The sequence below is a fragment of the Erpetoichthys calabaricus genome, chromosome 10, assembly GCF_900747795.2.
Source record: "Erpetoichthys calabaricus chromosome 10, fErpCal1.3, whole genome shotgun sequence".
Lineage (NCBI taxonomy): Eukaryota > Metazoa > Chordata > Cladistia > Polypteriformes > Polypteridae > Erpetoichthys > Erpetoichthys calabaricus.
The window spans coordinates 113,750,477-113,768,819 of NC_041403.2; the positions used below are offsets into that span (position 1 = coordinate 113,750,477).

Consider the following 18,343-nt stretch of genomic DNA (forward strand, 5'->3'; position numbering starts at 1 on the left):
ATTCCCCAGGACTTGGTACATATGTGTTCAGATTTCATAATCAAGTGTAAGTTCATACATTTGTAAACAATGAGCGGAGACTTTGCGGTTATTTATATCTAGCCTTTTGTAGCATTTTATTTAAGGACCATAGGTCAGCGTGTTTCACTAGTGTGTGTATACATATATACAGGGCAAATTCAATTAGAATGAAGTGCTCAGGGCTGAAAAAATAATTTATTATTAGGGGGTTTTCGTTATAACGGAATTGGAAAATAGCATGGCATTTTGGCACATACAGTTGACAAAGTTGTCTGCAGAATGCTGAACTCAATGGCACATATATTTTCTTCTCGCTAGCATCACTGGCAACAAAAAGTTCCAAATGTGTTTATAAAGTAAATTTCTTTAGTTACATAGTCAATTAATCAAAAACCATCACCTAGACGGTCACATGTGATATATTCATGAACACCCTCCCTGACTTCCTCACTCAGCCAGTCCAAAGACAAGAACATAAGAACCTTCAGTCACTGATAGCTGCCTTTGAATGCCATCAAGGTGCCTCTTAAGTCAAACATTTGGAATGGTCTTCTGATCATTCATGGGAAAACTCAATGGTATAGGTCTGCCAATTGTATCATTAATTATAAGTTTGACACAAAAAAGATCAGCCTGGGTGTTATGCGCAGCCTCCCTTATCCTGTGATAATCGGGTGGGACTGGTCGACAAAAGCAGAATGACATCTGCCACCACTTCTAAAACAATGGGTATGTTAATTGATGGGGAAGACCCATCACGAGCTGTGTCCGTGCTACGCATATAGCTGGTGATTGAGTGAGGTCACATAACAACTCAGTGGGTCAAGAGTGATGTTTCAGTGTTGTACTCTGACGCATTTACAGAGAGAGAAGGTGAGACGTCATGGAGCATTATTCTGCCTACTCTACTGATTCCCTCTCTGCATAACATTTCCAGTTTAGGCAAATTCTGGCCTTATTCAAAAGGGAACAATGACTCACTAAAATTTACCATGAATGCGGTAGCTCTGATCGACAGAAACCATACCAATTATCCCATGCCCCAGAGACCCCACTTTGTGATAAAAAATTATTCACCTAATCATGTTGCAGAGCATGAGGGTGAGGTGAGGTTGTTGTTGGCAACAAGAATTGAAATGGTACATGCCCACCTCTTTGGTGCCTACTTGGGTGTCACAAAACCATTAGAGAGGATTAAACTCTATTCTATTCATCAGGTATTAATGAGGAGGTCTGTCGCTTTTGTGCTTCAGAATGCCAATTGAGACAGATTCCTTGAAAAGTGGTTGGGGGTTGATAGTGTAGGACCTCTTGAAACCTCTGTTAGAGGCTATACATATATTTTTTTATATTTTATATATTTTGGTCATGGTAGATTATGCTTTGGTGATTACCCTGAAGCCATCCCATATCGCATGAGAGCTCATGGGGGTGTTTGCATGTGTCGGCATCCTTAGAAAGTCCTAATGTTTCAAGGGAGGCAATTTACCTAGTTAAAACATTCGGGGAGGATTACTCAGAATTAATCAACTAAAAACCTTGGTAATTCACCCTGAAATCAATGGTTTAGTAAAGCAATTTAATAAGACGCTTAAACAAATGTAATGCAAGGGAGTCAGTGAGGATGGGCACAATTCGGCTCAGTTATGTTGTTTGCCTATCAGTAGGTTATATACTGTTATATGGATGATAACCCAGAGTGATTTTGAATTTTGGATATATCAAAAAAAGATTGGGTAGTGGAGGCAGTCCCTTCCACTAGTATCCTAGAATATATTATTAAATTATGAGATAGATTTGAAAAAATTCAGCCTGTCCAAAAAAGGAAAAACTGAGTGTGAGCAGTCAACTCACGCTTGGTTTTATGACCATGACACAACACTCAGCGAGTTCATCCTGGAGACCATGTCATGGTACTCATTCCCACTTCCCATTACAATTGTAAGGGTCATATGAAATGAAGGAGAGGAAGGGTTTAGTCGACTTTGGTGAAACAACTAAAGAGATGCCCAACTGACCGAGTATGCCACTCAAACCTGTTGAAGCCATGAAAGGAAAGAGACCCTAATTCCCATTCAGCACAACCTTGCCCCTTCTTCTTAATTTCGGATCAACAAACAATGACAAAAGCTTTAGGCAGTTATCTCATCTGTCCTGGAAGTGGTGAATGAACCCAGAAGAACTTCTCTGATTGCACACGACACTGTTGTGGAACCAGTGGTTATTGTCTGAGAACGCTCATATCGCCTCCTGGAAGTCAAATAAGCAGAAGGTGAACTTGAGATCAGATGCATGCTGGATCTGGGTGTGATTGAGGAGAGTTTAAGTTCCCTGGTCCAGCCCCATTGTTATGGTCCCAATCCAGATGGAACTTGACACTTCTGCAATGACTTCCACTGGATGAGTCAAGTTTCACAATTTGATGTCTACCCAATGCCTTAAGTGGACAAACTCCTCGAGAGGCTTGGGAATTCCCAATATTTGACCACACTTGACATAACAAATGGGTATTGGCAAATTCTATTAGCAGAATCTGCAAAGTAAAAGACTGCGTTAAGTACCCCAAGTGGTAGTTTAGGGTCCTCCCATTCAGTTTGCACGGGATACCTGCGACCTTCCAGCATCTGATGGATAGAGTGCTTTGTCCCCACCAAAACTATCATATACAACTTGTGTGTGCGGTACTCCTGGCACTAAGCAAAGCCGTGCTAAAGACAAATACATCAAAATGTTATTGACAGAAGCTGTGTATTTAGGTTACTTAGTGGGCAGAAGTACCATTTGTCCACAATATAATAAAGTTGAAGCCAATATGAAATGGCCCTGTCCGAAAACCAAAAGGCAGGTTCAAGCCTTCTTAGGACTGGCAGGGTACTATCGCCAGTTCATTCCCCATTTCTCTAAGAGGGATGCACCTCTGACAGACTTGACAAAGAAATGGGCCTCAAATACAGTGACCGAAGATTAAAAAACAGAAACCCGTATTCAGTGACTTCAAACAGGCCCTCATTTCAGCACCTATCTTGATAACACCTGATTTTTCTTTACCTTTTATCTTACAGACCGACGCTTTGGACACAGGTTTGAGTGTCATGTTGAGCCAAAGTGTGGATGGTGTTGAACACCCCATAATATACTTGAGCTGGAAACTACTGGATCGGGATAGCAGGTATGCGGCGGTGAAAAAAGAGGTCCTTGCGATTAAATGGGCTATTAACCAACTGAGATACTACCTTCTGGGATGCAAGTTCACTCTATTGACGGACCAGGCTCCTTTAAAGTTGATGGCACTGCAGAAATAGTCGAATCCTCATGTTACTAGATGGTTTTTAGACATTCAGCATTATCGGTTCAAAGGTCTACATCATCGAGGTACTCTCCATGTCAACACTGATGCATTGTCTCTCGTCCATAACCTTGTGGCTCGTGTCGTCTGATCCAATGAATCTGGGCTAAGGGGGGTTTACTGTTACACGCGTGCACATGGGGAACAGCTTAAAGACTTAGGTGGTGGTAATTCTCCACCAAGACAGGAGATGGCACTGCATGATAACAATCTCTCTTCTCCTCCCCCTGCAGAAAGGAAGACTGACACCGTTCTCTATCTGACGTCACTATCAGGTTCCGTCCACCTGGTCCTGCCTCTTCTTCCCAAATTGCCTCCCATTGTTGCCATCTTGGACAGTCTACCTAAGAAGAAAGTTGAGATGACTCATTTTGTGCTATAACACGCAATTTTTTTCCCCCATTCTTTTGGTAAAATTATACGGGGTTGTTTGCGAGGTACCCCAAAACTTTGACATTGTTCTGTGAATTCTTTACTATATATATATATATATATATATATATATATATATATATATATATATATATATATATATATATATATATATATATATATATATATATATAATATACTGTATATAGTATATATTTCGATAGAGTTAAATATAGCAAAGGTCGAATCTAGAGTCTCTCGTTAGTAATGTTAATTATTGTTAAAAAATTTTGCAATGGTTTCAGGAAGCACACCTGGTGGAAAAGCCTTATGAGTCAAAAAATTAAGCTTTTTCATGGATTCTTGAGATAAACTGCAATCCATTTTTTTCGTGGTTTATTATAGGGATGTGTATTTTCAATTAGTGACACAGATCTTCTGCTCAGCTTCTTCTTGGGCAGTTTATCAGAAAGTAATTTATATATAAATGCAAATAACTGACTAATTCACTGTCTTACTCAGTCATCAACAAAAGCATGTTTTCCATTTGATTGAAAAACTTCAATTTGGCAGGATTTTACATTTAGGTCAATGTGTATCCACTAAGAATGAACATTGCAATATATCAAAATTTAGGAGAAAAAACAACCACTAAAATAGAAAAACGTAAAATATTCCAAAATCTAGACTGATACAATTGAAATTTGGTGATGTTATAGAAAACTGCTATAGAAAAATATAAATGTTATAAAAAATGTTTTTTGATTTGTTAATAAAATTTTTGTTGATAATATTATTTTAACAAGAATGCTATTCTAATACTCCACATACATGAAATGTGGCTTACCGGTTTATGCAAATGAAAAGTGCCAGTAGAAGTAATGGGTGGTGTGCAAAAAAAAAACAGCCAACCAATAGGGTCAAAGAAATGAGGTCTCCTGGAAAAAGACATGGGGTTACATTTGGCATGTAGTGTGAGCTGTGAAGTGGACTAGTAAAGTTCAAGAAAGTAAACACACTTTAAAGCTCAACTGTGTGTGCCTTGTGATTTGCTACAAGCACAGTTGTTGCTTATCTATAAGCAAAAAAGAGTGTGGGAGAGAAGCAGAGTAGAAAATGGTGCCCTCTGGTCCAAGACAACCCAGTAATGACAGAGTTCTATGGTCAGTTATAAATGCTAGCCCCAGTGTCTAAAAAAGAGAGTGGGTAGAGAATGTGCGTAGTTCATAATTTCTTTTCACCTGTTCTTCTCTGTACAATCCTTACTTCTCTCCTGTTTTGAGCTTCACTCCCTCTGTAATGACGTTTCTCCTTCTTTTGTATGCAGGATATAATTTCCAATTAATTAATTTGTTGCATAGACTTGACGCGAGTCTTCTTTTAAAAGTTCAACAACTTTATTTCGAACAACAATAACAAATTGATCTTATAACAGTTGGTAAATATTAAGACACGGTCAAGGTCTGTATTGCTCCATTTCATTCTGCCCGTCAAAATTCCCCCCTCTCACATCTGGAATCACACAACCAGAGGTGGCCTTTGCGGGTGGCGACTAGGGTAATTGCCCCAGGCCCCGCACCTGAGGGGGGCCCCGCGATAGGAGATTCTTTTGTCACCGTCAGCTCATCATACAAATATGCAAGGCCTCTGCAAGACTTTCAAATCCGTTATAGACTGAAATACGGTAAATGGTGGATTTCTTCTAATTCCTGTGACCATTGCGAGAGTGGAAAGAAGCTTTTCAAAGTTGAAACTTATCAAAAATTATCTACGATCAACAATGTTGCAAAACGGACTGTGCAGTTTAGCTATTTTGTCAATCAAAAAGGATCTTGCCTCAACATTGGACTACGAGCATCTTATCAGCGATTTTGCTCAGCGAAAAGCCAGAAAAGTCCATGTGTGACTGTCAAAGCAGCTGTTTGGTAAGTGTTCGTTTTATTACAAGTGTTCTGGTTCTCCGTAATTAAATAAATTTGCAGACTCCAGCGGGTTTGGCAGAAACGACTGTTATCTAGTTTGTTAATTTTGCGTGCAAAATGTTTCTGAATCAGTTAATTAAGTTGGTTAAAGGCCACTAAACCAATATAAGAACAATTACAATACGTAATGTAATCAAACGGCCAATGGTACCTACGTAAGGCATCATGTTTTTTAACAATAATAAGGCGTACAGCATTAGAGGCGGACAAGCCCGTGAGCGTGGTGGTACGGTATATAGCCTACACTTATGGCTCTCGGCCCCGCATATGACACTCGCCCAAGGCCCCGCGTACTCCTAAGGCCGCCTCTGACACAACACATATCTCGCATGCGCACATGAACTCTAACTGAAACACATGAAATTAACAATGGTGCATTTACAAATAATCAAAAACTACTCTTGTTTAAATTAAAAGGTCCACTTACATTACGGCTCTTACACCCTCATAAAAAGTTCTTCCTTTTCTTGTCTTCATTTGTGACACCTGTGTCTTCTTTCTTCTACCCAAAAAGAAAATAACCCCAAAATTAAAAATGTTCAATTCATTGCTTGAGCCACATTAATGTGCAGCCTGTAAACATAATTGCTGCTTGTAATAAATTAAAATAAAGCATTACTTTGTGTTATAACTTTATTGTCTGGCTATGGCTTTCAGAGTAAGCCCATATTAAAAAAAAATGTAACAAAACAAATTACAAAAAAAAAGCATGAACATGCAGCTGACCAAAAGCATGAAACAAATGCTTCAGGTAATGATGCAAACAAATGAAGATTGTAAACATATGTTCTTATATAATATGCTACATTGGCTGTCCATTTGTCTGTCCAGGATTTTAAATCACCTGTTTGACCTGAAATTTGGTACGCATATACTATGTGACCTCTACTGTACGCTGTCGGGGTGATAATTTTTATTACTTTTTTTATTTTTATTTTATTCAACTCTTGGTGGCCGTGCAGCGCATGCATACGTTTGGCGAAAAGCAGAGATAACTTATTATTTATGCTGTTTATGTTTCTTAAAAATGCACGTTTGAGAACCTGCATTATTTACTTATCTATTCTACTACTAAGAATCTGTAATGCAAATGATCAGCATCATATACCCGGGGGGGCAATCCCATCCAATGTTGGCTGTTACAGCTCCAGGGGATGATGCGCTGGCCTCACAAAGCATTATGGGGTGCTGGGGAAAAAAGGTTCTCCTAAACTGGGCAAACTATCAGTAAATAATTCAACAAACAAGGTCGAACTCAAACACAGCAAATTTGTTGCAAATAATGCTTTGGCAAAATTTGCCGATCAACACTACTTCTGTTAAATCCAATTAGCCAAAAGCACTAGAACTGAGAGAACAACGGCTGCATGTCTGGGCTTCTGTATGGTTAAGCATTTATCATAAATAGCTGGTAAATTATCAAATATATTTTCAAACACAGCATACTCTGAGACCCCTTTCAATACAATGCTAGCACCTCCACTAAGATAAAGTCAATATCATGTTTGTGGGATCATCTTTATGATGCACGCTCTGTCATATGGTCTATTATCCTGCGGGGACTTTCTATCCGATGAAAATCAAGGTATTTATAGCGTAGCCATAATGGGATACTCATGGTGAGCAACACCACATAAGTAAGGTGTGATATTCAACTAATATTAAGAAGACTATCCTGCAAAAAATTTTATAGGAATAAATCCCACTTTTTGTACTGCAGAAGAATTGTATTATTTATAGGTCAAAAGTGTGCTTTTTCATTACCCACACACTGTACCTGCCTTTTAAAAGCTGTTTTGATAAAAATTATGGATGCCTTTTAATCATGTTATACTACTTCTGGGTACCAGAGAACAAGATAATAAAGATACACATATTTTGGAAACCTGTAGTTCATAATCACATTTTTTAAGATTTTGAGAGAGACAGAGAACAGGGACTTTCTTAATTTGTTAGTAAAAATTTGATAAGAATGTATTGCAATCTCTTGTTCTTAGGCATCTAGTTTGTCACCATATTGACACATGTGCTTTTGCTGATGTTGTCCATAGCAGCAAAAATTGCATTTAGTCATGGATAAAAAAGCTACAAAAAGGTTATGCAGTATAAATAAAAATGAAACTCAAACAATAAACAATGAAAAAAAATTATACACAACAATACAAGAATAAATAAAAATGACTGGATATCATGACAAAATGCTAAACCTAGGAACTAACCTTATAAAAGAATGGCTACCGGGAAAATCAGTAGATACTTTGGTCCTGTCAGAAACGAGTAAATAAGAAGTTAATTAAAGCACCAACAGATAAACAGATTGATTATAGTGAAGATCTAATTAACAATATTAATTATGACCTATCTACAAATATATGCTACAAATACATGCATTGTAACTATGTGTTTTATTCATAGACTGGTTAACTCCAATTAGCTAGCGAACGAGAGAACTACTTAACGGATTTAGATCAGGTTTTTTTCTAGAATTTGCTTGAACATTCCAGTTGATTTTTCACTCATTGTGCTAAGAATCATAGTTTGCATGCAGGAACAATATATTCGCACTAATCTGAGACAGAAGGGGGAAGCGTGACATCAGGAGTGGGGAGTCAGTCTGCCTCTGTGTTTTGGAGTGTAACTTGCTACCCACTGCGCCACCATGCCGCCCACACACACATATATATATATAGATATATATATATATATATATATATATATATATATATATATATATGGTTGAAATAGTTTACTGTCAAATAAATGCAAAGAGTACACGACACGTTTTTCGCCCTCATTCTGGGCTCATCAGGTGTACACACTCCACTGCACTCCCTCTCGGGAATCGAACCTCGGACGTCAGCGCCAGAGGCGATGCCCCTAACGTTGCGCCACGGCGTGTGGTTCGTTTATTTGACAGCATGTAGATCGGGGTAATTACATTCACGGCATTCGAAGTCTGTGTCACAATCTGATTGTATGGGTGGTTACCTACCAGGTAACGCTAATTGCTGGCCAACCACAAGCGTTACCTGGTAGGTAACCACCCATACAATCAGGTATGGTACTCTTTGCATTTATTTGACAGTAAACTATTTCAACCATTCTATGATCTGCTCCTCACAAACTGAGGGCACCGTGGTGGATGTTAGCAGATTGCTGGCCAACCACAAGCGTTACCTGGTAGGTAACCACCCATACAATCAGATTGTGACACAGACTTCGAATGCCGTGAATATATATATATATATATATATATATATATATACTGTATGTATGTATATGTATATATATATATATATATATATATATACAGTCAGCCATCGTTTATCGCGGTTAATCAGTTACAGACTCTACCACGATAAATGAATTTCCGCGTAGTAGGATTCTTTATTTATAAATCGAATACAGTAATCCCTCCTCGATCGTGGGGGTTGCGTTCCAGAACCCCCACGAAAGGTGAAAATCCGCGAAGTAAAAACCATATGTTTATATGGTTATTTTTATATTGTCACGCTTGGGTAACAGATTTGCACAGAAACACAGGAGGTTGTAGAGACAGGGACTTTAAACCACTGCAAACAAACATTTGTCTCTTTCAAAAGTTTAAACTGTGCTCCATGACAAGACAGAGATGACAGTTCTGTCTCACAATTAAAAGAACGCAAACATATCTTCCTCTTCAAAGGAGTGTGCATCAGGAGCAGAGAATGTCAGAGAGAGAGAAAGAGACAGAGAGAGAAAAGCAAACAATCAAAAATCAATAAGGCTGTTCGGGTTTTAAGTATGCGAAGCACCACCCGACAAAGCAGCCGCAATAAAGGGAGCAATGTGAAGGTAGTCTTTCACCATTTTTTAGAGGAGCATCCGTATCCTCTAGGCCAGTGTGCGAACAGCCCCTGTGCTCACACCCCCTCTGTCAGGAGCAGAGAATGTCAGAGAGAGACAAAGAGAGAAAAGCAAACAAACAAAAATCAATAGGTGCTGTTAGAGCTTTTAAGTATGCGAAGCACGGCGCGGGAAGCATATCGTATATCATTGAGGAGTTTTATTTAATACATAATACGTGCTCTGATTGGGTAGCTGCTCAGCCATCCACCAATAGCGTCTCTTGTATGAAATCAACTGGGTAAACCAACTGAAGCATGTACCATAAATTAAAAGACACATTGTCCGCAGAAATCCGCAAACCAGCGAAAAATCCATGATATATGTTTAGATATGCTTACATATAAAATCCGCGACAGAGTGAGGCCGCGAAAGTAGAAGCGCGATAGAGCACTATATATATATATATATATATATATATATATATATATATATATATATATATATATACATATACATATACAGTACTGTGCAAAAGTTTTAGGCAGGTGTGAAAAAATGCTGTAAACAAAGAATGCTTTCAAAAATGGAAGTGTTAATCATTTATTTTCATCAATCAATAAAATGCAGTGATTGAACAAAAGACAAATCTAAATCAAATCAGTATTTGGTGTGACCACCCTTTGCCTTCAAAACAGCATCAATTCTTCTAGATACACTTGCACACAGTTTTTGAAGGAACTCGGCTAGTAGGTTGTACCAAACATCTTGGAGAACTAACCACAGATCTTCTGTGTATGTAGGCTTCCTCACATCCTTCTGTCTCTTCATGTAATCGCAGACACATTCGATGATGTTGAGATCAGGGCTCTGTGGGGGCCATACCATCACTTCCAGGACTTCTTGTTCTTCTTTACCCTGAAGATAGTTCTTAATGACTTTGGCTATAGGTTTGGGGTCGTTGTCCTGCTGCAGAATAAATTTGGGGCCAATCATGTGCCTCTCTGATGGTATTGGATGATGGATAAGTATCTGCCTGTATTTCTCAGCATTGAGAACACCATTAATCCTGACCAAATCTCCAAGTCCATTTGCAGAAATGCAGCCCCAAACGTTCAAGGAACCTCCACCATGCTTCACTGTTGCCTGCAGACACTCATTATTGTACTGCTCTCCAGCCCTTCGACGAACAAACTGCCTTCTGCTACAGCCAAATATTCAAATTTTGACTCATCAGTCCAGAGCACCTGCTGCCATTTTTCTGCACCCCAGTTCCTATGTTTTTGTGCATACTTGAGTCGCTTGACCTTGTTTCCACGTTGGAGGTATGGCTTTTTGGCTGCAACTCTTCCATGAAGACCACTTCTGGCCAGACTTCTCCGGACAGTAGATGGGTGTACCTGGGTCCCACTGGTTTCTGCCAGTTCTGAGCTGATGGCACTGCTGGACATCTTACGATTTCAAAGGGTAATAAGCTTGATGTGTCTTTCATCTGCTGCACTAAGTTTCCTTGGCCGACCACTGCGTCTACGATCCTCAACATTGCCCGTTTCTTTGTGCTTCTTCAAAAGAGCTTGAACAGCACATCTTGAAACCCCAGTCTGCTTTGAAATCTTTGTCTGGGAGAGACCTTGCTGATGCAGTACAGCTACCTTGTGTCTTGTTGCTGTGCTCAATCTTGCCATGACATGAAACTGTCTTCCACAACCTCACCTTGGTAGCAGAGTTTGGCTGTTCCTCACCCAGTTTTAAGCCTCCTACACAGCTGTTTCTGTTTCAGTTAATGACTGAGTTTCAACCTACGTGTGACATTGATGATCATTAGCACCTGTTTGGTATAATTGGTTGATCATACACCTGACTAGAATCCTACAAAATCCTTGACTTTGTGCAAGTGTACCTATAAGAATTGATGCTAGTTTGAAGGCAAAAGGTAGTAACACCAAATATTGATTTGATGTAGATTTTTCTTTTGTTTGCTCACTTTGCATTTTGTAAATTGATAACAATAAACAATCATTATTTATATTTCTGAAAGCATTCTGTTTACAGCATTTTTTCACAGCTGCCTAAAACTTTTGCACAGTACTGTATGTGTATATATATATAATATATAATTATATATATATATAATATGTGTGTGTGTGGGCGGCACAGTGGTGCACTGGGTAGCGCTGCTGCCTCACAGTTGGGAGACCCAGGTTCGCTTCCCGGGTCCTCCCTGTGTGGAGTTTGCATGTTCTACCCTGCGGTTTCCTCCCACAGTCCAAAGACATGTAGGTTAGATGCATTGGCCATCCTAAATTGTCCCTAGTGTGTGTGCCCTGTGGTGGGCTGGTGCCCTGCCCGGGGTTTGTTTCCTGTCTTGCGCCCAGTGTTGGCTGGGATTGGCTCCAGCAGACTCCTGTGACCCTGTAGTTAGGATATAGCGGGTTGGATAATGGATGGATATATATATATATATATATATATATATATATATATATATATATATATATATATATCCAACCCACTATATCCTGACAAAATTTTGACAAAATCAGAAACTGCAGTAATCATGTTTTACATTCCCTCCTACTAGAGGTTGTTTAATGTGCCTCCTTCTTTAAGCAATCCTTTCATTCAAATCTTTTTATCTTTTTCTGGATTATGAGGAACTCACTGTCTCACTAGTACAGAGACATAATAATTCAGACATCATCTAATACTGCGCATAGTCTTAATATGGAAAGTCTCAATCAAAATTTATGAACTTAGTAAATTTATTAGCAGTGAAGCTTTCACGATTGTCTTGTCTAATTTGTCAAATTTAATTTCATTGGCAAATGTGTGAACAAGTCTTCATGTACAGTTGGGCATAATGAGTGAAAAGATGCAAGCATGAGTCTGATACTATAAAATGTCTGGAATTAAAGTCTATGAACCCTCTGAAAATTATAACTCTCTAAATATTTTATTGTATGTTAATAAGGCTATATACTTTTTCACATATTATTAGTTTGACATTTGTGACAAGCAGAAGAGCAGGAAGTGTGCGTATCTATTTTTTAGATGACCTGATAGTGTCCAGTTGTTAATAGGTTGTATCATGGAAGGAAGAAGATCTATATATAATATTACAATGTTCATTGATATTGACAATATTTGGGAGGCTGATCTCTTGAAATGTTATTTTCATTTTAGCCACTGGGAAACCTTCCATACATGTGCCACAGCTGCACTTTCAGAGTGCCAGGAGGAAGCAGGAAAGATCTGGGAGACATTGAAAGAAGAGTCTAAGAAAATCCGGTTCCAAGGAAGTCTGTTTGACCTATGCAGTCCTAACACGGCCCCAAGGCTCATGGGGCTGATCAGATCTGGCAATTTCTTGGTGCTTTTTTCTGCTACTCTAGTTTGGCTGGCACTTTAGATATGACATTAGCTGAGTGTCCTCTTGGCCAACACCTCAAGGCTGCCAGCCATCCCCTCAGTGTAGGGCAACATGGGCTGCAGTGCACAAAACACTTACTTGAGCAGATCTTCATCTTGAGTCACAGGAACTGATGCTCATGATCAACTCACTAAAAATTATGAGTAGCCTGACTATTGACAAATGGATTTTCTGTCCATATCCTTAGATATTTAAGTTAGCACAAAACCCAGCTTGCCACAGACCTGCTCTCAGTATACAAGCAGCTTAGAGCTCAATTTACCATGCTTTTAAGGTAAAATACACAATATCTGTGAAAACAGAGCAAAAACATCATCATAAAATGTAAGCATAGAACAGCAATCATTGAAATAATTTGTAGCAAAATAATATGGGGGGGTTAATCCTGGTTAAAAGTTGTAGTCAGCGTTAGATTTTACTCTGCAGAAGAGAGTGACAGAAGTTACAGACGTGACTAGTTTTAGAAATAAGGCCTGCATAAACACATAGTGGAGAGTGTCGCCTCTCCTGAACAGCAAAAAAGAAAGTGAGTGTAAATGGGCATGGCCGGGTGAGACAAGCTTACCCACAGCTAACATAAAGCAGTGACTTGCTGCAACACTGGGAACAGCAGCTCCACTCTAGCTCTCCTTATAGTCTGATGTCCCTGGATTTGTTTGTTTACTGAGCTCACAGTTAATAAGAAACCTATCAGAGTAGCAATAATGTTCTTAGGTGGTCATGATCTTTCATTATGATTCTACAGGAGATTTCAATGCTTGGTTGCTTACTAGTAGCTTGTGGTAGTGTACAAAGATGGTTACTTTTCAGACTGAGCTATACTGTACCTTCATTCAGACAGATATCTACAGCTATTCTCACTGCAACATGGACCGCAAATGTTGTATACTCAACTGTGGTCATGTTGCCATTTTTTACAATTTTATTTCTGCCTTTGACTTCTTAGTACAGATTGTCATGCTCAAAGCTGTGACTTTTTGTGACCATCAAGGTATAAGGAAAGTAAAATCTCCAGAGGTTGCCCTGGGCCATGTAATCCTTATTTTGCAAAAACAATCCAGTTAATAGTGAAAAAAGGGCCTTCAATTCCCTTTGCAGTGTACAAGCAGTCTAAAAACATAAAATAAATGGTGAACAAAGCAATCACTATAAAAGTAAAGAAAGACAGTGGCTGTTAATTAATGTATTTATTATAGTGAGAAGTCAAGCAAAATGCACACCTTTTATTGGCTAACTAAAAAAGATTACAATATGCAGTCTTTTGAGGAAGCTTAGGCCCCTTCTTCAGGCAAGATTTAATAAAGATACTGGAGTTCCCTCTGTTTATATACAAACTAGGGCAAGTAACAACATTGATAAATCTTTAAGTGAGACATCTAAATGAATCTTAGCCTGAGGAGGTCTGTTAATTTTTTACATTTAAGATGTCTCACTTAAAGATTTACCAATGTTGTTACTTGCCCTAGTTTGTATATAAACAGAGGGAACTCCAGTTTCTGTATTACATCTTGCCTGAAGAAGGGGCCTAAGCATGTTGTAATCTTTTTAGTTAGCCAGTAAAAGGTGTCATTTTGCTTGAGTTCTCTCTACATTCATAATGGCCAACACGATACAACACCCTAGTACTACAGACATGTCTTTATTATAAAAACACTCAGTCACAACAGCGAATGAAGCAATAGCCCAGATCCGTTTGTTCAAGCCCTTTTGTTGCCTCTCTACCTTCTTCTCAGGCTATAGTATGTCCACACTACTGCATTTTCATTTAAGAATGTTTTTTTTTTTAAAAAAAAACAATCTTTGTCCCCACTAGCATTTTCACATCTTTTATTAAACTATTCTTATCCATACTAAAATGACCAAAAACTTATATGACTTAATCATCCATCTACACTGAACTTGCGTTCAGCATAGATGTCGTAATCCAGAGATACAATGTGAAATTTTGGCATGATTTTAAAGCCATTTTACACTTGCTGACTGATTTTCTGAGTCAGCTCAAATTTGAACTTCACTGGCTGTTGTTTCATGTGCAGTACGAAAGTAGATGCGATGCCCGATTGCATTTCATGATTGGCCTGTTGCCTGACTGGAAACATTTTTGTCATGTCAGAAATTTCAGTTGGCTGTCTTGGGATGAGCAGTCTCATGAGCTGATTTTTTTTTTTTTGTCATAATCAGATTTCCCAAAAATTTTTGTGCAGTAACAGCAGTGAGTGTGCATTGTACATGTTGTACGATGTGACATTTGAATCAAACTCAACACTCTTGTGCAGTTTGAACATGTATACAACTGGCAACTCTATCATGAAGTGCAATTTAGATAGATACAGAGAAAGAATGCAACAAGCGCCATGGAACACAACTCTTTTATGTCTGCTATGCCGGAATATATTTTTCTTTTTTAAAGGGTGACCAATCAGGCAGGCTCCAATCAGGGAAGAGCCATGTAATAAGCACAAGCCAATCAGAGTGCATTGGAGCCTGTATTTTGAAAAATCTTTGTTTTCATCCATCCCCACTGAAATGCCACGGTGGGCGGCCTTTTCAAAAGTATTCATTTTTGTTGGTTGAAAATACTGGTGTAGTGTGGATGAGAGGTTAAAATGGAAACAGATGTCTGAATTTTTACTTGAAAATGTGTGGATAGGTGTCAGAGCCAAAAGGCTTACTTTGACCTGGATTTAGCCACATATGTGTTCATGTGCAGTGCCATCTAACAGACGTAACACCTGTGGTAGAATTTTGTTCAGTTGTCTTAATAGAAAAAAAGAAATGGATGCTGCATCATGGCATGAAAAACTTAAATAAAACATTTGCTCATTTGAATAAAAAACAATATACTTTATGGAAAGGGAATGTAAAATAAAAAAAGTCTATGTAATCTAAATAAATCAATTTATTAAATATTTCTATTACAAACTGATCTTTATGCGTGGTTCATGTGACATTAATGGTTGTAAGTTAGATCATCAGGTCTTGTTTGGTTTTATCAGTGTCCTCTGAATTTTGCTACCACTTTTATATTGTTATTGTCCCTTTGTTTTTAAATGGTGAATAAAGTTATGTGTGTGGATAATGGAGCACACTAAAATGTTTCAGCCCACAATGAATCCCAAAGAGTCCTTGATATATATAAAAGGTATTTTTTACTATAATTAAAAAATAAAATGTAAAAAATGAACAAAATTTGTGATGGAAATACTCAAAATTCCTAAGTAATTGCGCGAGTGGCTTGCTCTCCTCTCACCTCACAGATTACCTTGCATTCCTTTTTTCACAGGTCTTTTGCCCATTTTTGTCTTCTGCCAGTTGAGCTCTTGTTCAGCAAACTTCCTATGGAGGTCTAACTGATAAGAGTTTTTAGGCTCCATCCAGAGAAACCTCCCAGGGCTAGGAATGCTCACTGGAACTTCACTAACCAGCCCCTAAATGTCTTGCAGTTCTATTCTTGCTGGGCCAGAGAGATAATATATGAATCTGGAGACAACCATGAATGAATATTTACTTAAAACTGGGTGGGAACAATTGGACAGCCCACTGAGTGTCTCATTTCTAAACCCATTCAGTGCCTTGTGAAGGCAGCATTCAAAACAGGGGCAGTGATTTGGTAATGCAAAGAGCAGTAGTGCTCTTGTTAACCTGGTCCAACAGAGAGCACCCATCTGATTATGATGAACTGTCTACAGTCATAAAGTGTCCAAAAAAACCCTATTAAACATTGTGATAGAGGCGCTATATATGCGCCTGACCCGACACAGATTGACAATGGAGTCACGTTAAAATCAACCAAACATTTATTTTTCTTCTTCTCTTGGGGTCCACGTCTTCCCCATGTCCCTCAGGTAAAACACAGTCCCAAGAATTAAGCACACCAAATAAACCAAAGTAAAGCACACTGCAACACACACTTCTCCACCACTACTCTTGGCAAGCATTGTCCTCCTCCTCCCGACTCAGCCTGCTCAGTGGTGGCTGCTGGCTCCTTTTATAAGGCTCCAGGTGCTTGATTGCCGAGTTCCGGCTGTTATTTCGGGTGTGGCGAATACACGGCACATAAGGGCTCATGAGTCCCAGCTGCAGCACCCCCTGGCGGCGCCTGCGGGAGACCGAGGCACCGCTCCAACCCAGGGGGGGTTACCATCTAGCATCCAGGGGGAGATATTTGAATAGTCCATGGCTGCACCCCCTGAACATATACTGACAGGGCATCCTGGCCGGGCATGGGCCCCAGCCATCTGCCACAACATATAAATGTGTGCCACTTGTACAGAGAGCACATTGCATGTGTTAAAAATGAACATAATGTGTAGCAAGGGGAAAACCTTTCTATAGATAGATAGATAAACAGTCTGTCCCAAGGTAACATCAGATTAAGGACCTCAAAAACATCAATGGACAAGTGGTAAATGTGAATGATATGTTGTTGAAGGTCCTGTGTGTGCTCTCTGTTGTTCAGTGTTACATTAAAGTTGAAGTCAATGTAAGCTTGAAAGAATTGGCAACTATATTCATAAAAAAATGAATATGTATTTGAAGCAAAAGGTGTGTCATAACCCAAGGAAAGGTCTGATGTTAAGAGCGCTGATATTGAAGAGCCACAGAAGATGGAGATTTCAGTACTCAAAAGACCCGAATCAACAAATCTGCTTAACAATACCATTAAAAGCATGGACAAGAGTATAAATCATTCACTTTCTGACTACATGTTTAAACTAGTAACTAAAGGAAGTTACTGTTTAATTGGAAATGCAAACATGTCATGCCAGAATATAGATAGATAGATAGATAGATAGATAGATAGATAGATAGATAGATAGATAGATAGATAGATAGATAGATAGATAGATAGATAGATAGATAGATAGATAGATAGATAGATAGATAGATAGATAGATAGATAGATAGATAGATAGATAGATAGATAGATAGATACTTTATTAATCCCAATGGGAAATTCACATTCTTCAGCAGCAGCATACTGATACAATAAATAATATTAACATAGTGCTTTAACAATTTACTTCTTGAATAGTCCAAAATCATGCAAGGAATGCCTCAAAGAGCTTCAACAGGCCCTGTTTTTTGATGGCCTCCTACCTTGACTCCCTAAGAAGACAAGAAAATACTCCCAAAATAATCCCTTGTGGGGAAAAATCTTAGGAAAAGTAATTCGGAGAGAGACCCCCATCCAGGTAGGCATTGGCATGCAATGGGTGTAAACAAATGGGGTGAATACAATACACAAAACAAAACACAAGTAATCCTCTTCACAGCGCTGGATGACCAACCTATCATTGCCACCTGAGAAATACAATATTATAGTACAAAGAACAAGGCAAAATACAAGAATAAATTATACCACTC

General features: G+C 38.7%; 1 protein-coding gene across 3 annotated transcripts in view; it reads left to right on the top strand.

Moving 5' to 3' along the window:
• The window catches only part of LOC127529410 (neuritin-like), a 40,217-nt gene extending 25,444 nt beyond the window's left edge, over nucleotides 1-14,773 (top strand). For 2 of the 3 annotated variants that reach the window (XR_007936093.1, XR_007936092.1), the window contains exons 3-4: nucleotides 12,730-14,178; nucleotides 14,635-14,773. Coding sequence is in view for 1 of the 3 variants with exons in the window: in XM_051932852.1 (XP_051788812.1) it covers nucleotides 3,084-3,108 (25 nt within the window). In the remaining 2 variants the exon portion in view is untranslated. Of the gene's footprint in view, nucleotides 1-3,083; nucleotides 3,777-12,729; nucleotides 14,179-14,634 lie in introns of those variants that run through there. The other variant, XM_051932852.1, reaches the window with a different exon arrangement.
• The last annotated feature ends 3,570 nt before the right edge of the window (nucleotides 14,774-18,343 follow it).